Source organism: Styela clava, chromosome 6 (assembly GCF_964204865.1).
Source record: "Styela clava chromosome 6, kaStyClav1.hap1.2, whole genome shotgun sequence".
Classification (NCBI taxonomy): domain Eukaryota; kingdom Metazoa; phylum Chordata; class Ascidiacea; order Stolidobranchia; family Styelidae; genus Styela; species Styela clava.
In genome coordinates this window covers 2,339,360-2,345,908 of record NC_135255.1, presented here as the reverse complement: position 1 = coordinate 2,345,908, position 6,549 = coordinate 2,339,360, and the positions used below count along the sequence as shown (strand labels likewise).

At 38.0% G+C, this 6,549-nt stretch overlaps 1 protein-coding gene across 1 annotated transcript; it reads left to right on the top strand.

Moving 5' to 3' along the window:
• Positions 1-400: 400 nt before the first annotated feature.
• On the top strand, positions 401-3,040 carry LOC120330902 (glyoxal reductase-like). Its single transcript, XM_039397887.2, has 2 exons — positions 401-2,197; positions 2,427-3,040. Exons 1-2 carry the CDS (start codon positions 1,841-1,843, stop codon positions 2,937-2,939), a joined length of 870 nt encoding a protein of 289 aa, XP_039253821.1. The 5' UTR covers positions 401-1,840; the 3' UTR covers positions 2,940-3,040.
• The last annotated feature ends 3,509 nt before the right edge of the window (positions 3,041-6,549 follow it).

The following is a 6,549-nucleotide window of genomic DNA, read 5'->3' as shown; positions in this document are numbered from 1 at the left end:
GGGGATTCCAAGCAACCACAATATGGGAATTAGTTTTGGAGGCATGGATGGGTATATGGACATTTGGCCAACAGAATTAACTATATAAAAGATTAAGTAGAAGTAAATCATTACGAGGCGATTTAGGGCATCAAGGCATGTGTAATAATAGTGAAGACTGCTTAATCGTATGGCGAACCACGGCCTCCCGTTCTGTTACGTGCGGCGGTGTGGCTTATCAATGAACTGAAAATATATTTATAGTCTATATCTCTGTGGGCTCATCGTGCTAAGCGTTAGAAATAACCACTGGTCGGTTACGGCTTCCTCCACAATCAAGTCCATGCAACCAACAAATAACTAACTAATCCAATACCGGTACCCGACATGGAATGGTAACCGGAAGAGTGGTTGGCCATATTATGGTTAGGTCGTCTTATCGGCTATCCTCTTCCCAGGATAAATATGTAAATCCTATCATACGACAGGTGTAAGTAACTAAACCATCCCAGTTTACACAAATGCTGGTCATTTACAATTTTCAACACCGAAGCATATCTGTGGATTTATTGAAATTTTTAATATTTACCAATATACATATTATTTTAAGGCAGTCATTTAAAAATATCATTTCCGGAATAAAACAGAAATTTGAAAAGTTAGTTTCAACATATTTTGATTAATATGTTTAGCAAGCCCCCATCTAATGATTGCAATGGTGGTAACTTGACAATAAAAAGCAAAAACTTGAACAGCCGAATGATGATGGCAAAAATGACCAATTTCATTTAATGGTGAGCGTAAAATGAAATGTTAATTTTAAAAAAGGTAACAACAACACCAGAGATTTGGAATGTCACTTTCTCCAATAAAGCGATCTGATATCTTAAGGTTGGTATTGTTATGGGAAGAAAACAATTCAAAAATGATTCCGGACTTGAAAACAGTGAAAGGTAAAAGCAGAAAAGTGAGTCAGTCAAACTGCTGTTAATATTGGTGTTGGAATATACTAGTGGAGACTCTGAATGGATGCCTTATTTGAAGTCTACTCATTTACCAGAAACATTTGACACTCCTATTTCTGGCCAAAAGATGTTCGAGATCGGCTTTTGGATAGTACATCTCCATTTTGTTTGATAGAATTGAAATCTGAAACAATGAAGAAGGTTTCTACAGAATTGTGGTGCCATTTATAGAAGAACATAAAGAGAACGGGCTTGATAGAACAAAGCATATACTTGAATTATATAAACATATGGTTTGTTTCCTGATGACATACAGTTTTACAGACCCATGTGATAATTCAGATCTTGAATGTCTTTCCCAAAATGGTTCCCATGGCAGATGTTTTGAATCATATATCAAGAAATAGGGCCAATTTGTAGTTTGATGTCAACTCTATACAAATGGTAGCAGTTAGCGACATTCTAATTGATTATGAGGTTTTCATTATTTATGGACCTTTGTCGAATGCTCTATTGTTACAAATGTATGGTTATGTGGAAAATTGCGGCCTACTACAAAGATACAAATGATATATCATGTTCAGACAAAATATGGAAATTTTGGGATTGAAAGAAATATTTTCTTGTGATGATGTTAATACTAATAGTTTTGTGCATATCTGAATTTAAATCTTATTCTGAATAAGATTGGGGAAGCGACAGCAGCTATAGAGATTATCTGCTCTTCTTAGGGAACATACACGATAATAATCCTACTCTTTATATGTTTGCCCTATAGGGCCACCTCATCCCATTTTCTCTTCCAGGGAATAACTTCTTTGAAAACACAAATATAATAGAGCAATATTAACACCTTTTTTCTGTTGAAAGGCCATTTATAAAGCTTAATACCAACCATGAAAATTAATGATTTTGTGCTATTAAATAATGGAATAAAAATGCCAATTTTCGGTTTTGGAACTTATCAAATCAAGAACAGAGATGTCATGCGGAAATGTTTGGATTGCGCATTAGAACATGGATACAGAGTAATAGACACTGCTAGTGTTTATAAAAATGAAATTCATATTGGAGAATTTCTACCAGAACTTTTGAAAAAACACAACTTATCAAGACAGGATGTTTTCATCACCACAAAGTTATCACCTAAGGATCTAGGCAGGGACGAAACACGCAAAGCAATACAAGATTCTCTTACTAAATTAAAGTTGGATTATGTTGATCTATATTTGATTCATTGGCCAGGAAAACAGGTAAAAACTAAATTCATAGCAGTCATTATATTACTGTAATAAGATAAATTTCTCACATTTAATGAATATTTTCGAATGAGCAATTCTCAGTTGTTAGCTTTAGAAAAAAGTCTAGGTTGTCCAATTCGAAGCATTTTGAGAATATAGAGCTGTTGATGTTTGTTTCATTAAAATTTACCACCATTCGTAAGACGATTTAATAGCAATGAAATTTGACATTTATTTTCAGGGATTGCGACGAGAAGACATGAAGAATGCTGTATTTCGAGCCGAAAGTTGGAAATCTTTAGAAGATGTTTACACTGAAACAAACCAGCTGCGTTCCATTGGAGTATCAAATTATACTGTAAAACACCTGGAAGAGTTGCTATCCAATTGTTGCATTGTGCCTGCCGTTCTCCAGTCTGAATTTCACCCAGATTATCAACAAAATGATATTGTGGAATTATGCAAACAAAAAAACATACATTTCACCTCTTATTCCTCACTAGGACAAGGTCGATTAGTTGAAGATTCTAGATTGCTGCCATATGCAGAAAAATATGGAAAGAATGTTCCGCAAATATTGTTACGATGGGCATTGCAGAAAGGGTGCAGTGTAATTCCAAAATCATGTGATACAAGCAGGATTGTTGAAAATTCTGATATATTTGATTTTACACTAACTGCATCAGATATGGGGGAAATTGGGAATTTAGGAAAATGTATGAAATATGCATGGAATGCTGATGATGTAGCATGATGTTGGAATTAATGATATGGAGAATATCAACAACTGATATTTTGTATTTTAAATGTTACTGTAGTAAAAGAGTGCAATAAAAACCATTCCTCATAAACAAATTAGAACACAGCTTGAAGAATTCTGTTTGATGCAAAACACTTCCTTGGATAGATGAGCAGCAAAAATTTAAACTGGCATTAGAGAATTTTGAAAGCCAATAATATCAATGGCAGTTACGTACAAACTTGTATTTATGGCGCAACACTTTCTGTTCGGCTCGGCGTGTTGCCCCCCCCCCCACACCTCTCATTACCTTGCATGGGTTTCGTGGTGGTTATGTGCCAGATGATTGATGGACTCCTCGCCGCCGAAGGGTGGTTCACGTAATCGCTGATCGGTTACGGCTTCCTGGTTCACCATATGATTAAGCTGTCTTATGGACTTTCCTCTCCCCCAGGATAAATATGTAAATCCTACCCTATTAAACAACGGTGTGGTGAAGGCTTAATAAAGGTCATTCGCGCTTCCAAGAATGGCATTCTTTATCTTCTGAAAGTCTCGCAAATATGGGAAGTCTCATATATGTAGTATCCCTAATTTATCAAATTTAAATATCTAATCTAACCTTCTGAACAATGTATCCTCGCCATCCTTAATTGGAACATAGCATGAATCCCACTTCATATAGTTACTTTAAAAATTGATCCCACAATAAATTTTACACCGCACATAATCTAGCCCAGTGATTTCCCTACACCCCCCCCCTATAGGGGGTGAACACCCCCCCTAAAATTTCAAACACCCACCCCCCCCCCCCCTAATTTTGAGGTGCGATTCCACACTTTATTTCCTAACTCAAGTATAATTGTATTCAAATATAACGACTATGGCATATTTATTAGCGTAGATGAGGGGTTCTAAACCGCAGTCGGCGGGCCAATTACGGCCGGTGTGACGATTTAAAATGGCCCGCCGAACTTGAGTGAAATAGTTTAACGGGCTAACCCTTCATGTGGTACTTTTTGAGTTTTAGATACCGTCTATTGTTACATCATTATCACAGTTTAAGCACGTTTATTTCCTAACAATTGAATTATACCGGTATCTTATGTATACTTATGGGTATCAGGATTACACGCTTCAGTATTTTAGATATTAGCCGTATATTGAGAAAGCTTAAAGATGTCACAAAACGGAAACTAGGCACTGAAAACAGACGGTTTTTAGATGAATGACAGCGTTTTTATTTCTTTATTGAAAAGAATCAAACTTCAGCGATTTGTCTTCTTACCAACAAAACATTTCAGTTCTGAAGGAATACAACATTATGCGCCATTATAATCAGTTGACGCGCGTATTTCAAAATTTAATTCATTGCTTAATTCATACAAAAGTCAAATACACATGTTCAAAAAAATGTGTAACAAAACAAGCCATAAGTAGCCATTCATACAATGCCAGATGAGCAAGTAACTCCATTAGTCACTAATAGTTGCAAATTACTTGTTGAAACGTAGTAGTATATATTTACGGTTGAAAGCCGTGCTTGTTATCTATTTCCCGGGAATTCTATCAGCTAAATATTATAATTATTGATTTCATTACATGCCAAACTGCGATGCTAGGTGTATCTAAAATCAAGCTTAGAGCGTATTTTGGTGGCTATTTCTCAAAAAATTTTCAGAACCCCAGCCGTGTCGTCCCGCACTTTTCCTCGCTCCCCTTTTCTGGCCCTTCAATTTTATTCTGCTGTGGATTTTGGCTCGCCGCCAATCAACTTGAGAGGCCCCTCATGTACATCGTTTCTTAAATACATACCATTTTTTTAAGAATACAAATAGCCTAGTTTTATCTCTAATAGCAAATTATTTACCACCCCCCTAAATTTCGAAACACCCCCCCTAAAATAAAAAGCTGGGGAACATACTGATCTAGCCACAGATCATTTGACCTAACTAGATTGATAGTTTTTTCTGAAAACTCCAAATATATATCATATGCCCGCTCACCAGCACACACACAAAAAATAAATAGTGAACAAAGCCAGGAAGCACAAACTACATTACTCGGCGTAAGATGACTTGAATCCCTGTTTACCCACAGGTTCCTGCAAAAGTTACTGTGTACCAAAACTATTTTCAGGTGGAGCATGATCGAAATGTTATCTTTTTGAACACAGATATTCGTGTGCGAAAGTAGGTATGTAGCTGGGAGTTCCTAAAATTTATAATTACCAAGTTAGACCATAACAGTCTGGCCGGAAAACGCGGGTTTTCAAGAGTCTCGAAAGTCTAAAAAGCATTGAAGCTACAAAAACTTGTTATTTAGGATGCAGAAAGGTCCGACCCTAAATACGGCTGGGACCCTGGTACGCAGGTTTGAATGCCCGGAGTGCAGATCAGAGTTGCCAGACCCCAGCGTTCAAAAAAAGCCAAATCAGGACATAAAAAAGCCAACAATTTTACTAAGTACAAAAGCCCAGTGGCGGCGCGTCAATAGGGCCAACCGGGGCAATGCCCCGGTTGTTTCTTCGGTATAATAAAAAATATTCGAAAAATACCTCAATATCGGTTGCACAGACTGTCTGCACTAGCCATATTCTCCCGACAGGGTTCATTTTTCGCTCGCAAAGCCTTCGCCGAACGTCGACGGGGCGACGCCGATTTTGCCCCGGTTGCTCATTGTATATCGTATTCTCTCTTTTATCTTCCACTCGCCGCGTTTGTCTCGTTTGTTTTCTGTTTCTTTTACTAAATCATCGGGGCTAGTCCCGAGATTATGACGTCACAATGCCGATGTTTCTTACAACAACGTGTTGACATATTCACGCATTCCTTCTCGTTCGTTGGTTGCTTGAAGAGTTGATAGTTTCCTCGCCTTCGTTTTTGTCGCTTGTTTCGCTGTTTGAATCAGTTAGAGACCTTTAGTCCATTTGCTTTCGATTTTCCACATTCCTTTTGAGCTCCTCACTTCTTTCCGGCTTCGCATTTCTTAGCCTTAGACCTCATAATGAATAAGGTTGATGCACTACTTCGCACTCCGTTTTCACAGCTGCCGCTGGAACAAAAATTAGAGATACAACGTCTTGAGCCTTATCAACCAAAAAATTGTTCACTGGAACAATCCCATGACGGAGGAAAGCGTCGGCGTACATTCTGCGCAGAAACTTGGTATAAAAAAACGAATGGTTGTGTTACAGCGAGGACAAAAATGCACTTTTTTGTTTTTATTGCCCACTTTTTGCTACCGCCCGTGACTCACGTTGGTGTAAATTTGGTTTTAGAGATCTTAAACATCTTTCCGAGCGTGCCAGGGATCATCAATCTTCTATGGAGCATCTGGACAATGCAGTAAAATACCGAACATTCGGAAATGTTAATATTGCAGCACAGTTGGATGAAGCACGCGCGGTTTCTATTCGTCGGCACAACCAAAACGTCGAGAAAAACCGCCATGTTCTCGGTCGATTGATAGATGTTTTGAAGTTCATTGGTTGTCACGAGCTGTCCCTCCGTGGGCACGATTAACGGGCTGGCTCTTCTAAAAGAGTGGTATTTTTGGATATGGTGGAATACACCGCATCCCTAGCTACAGTAATGAAAGATCATCTTGATGCCGCAACTGTTTC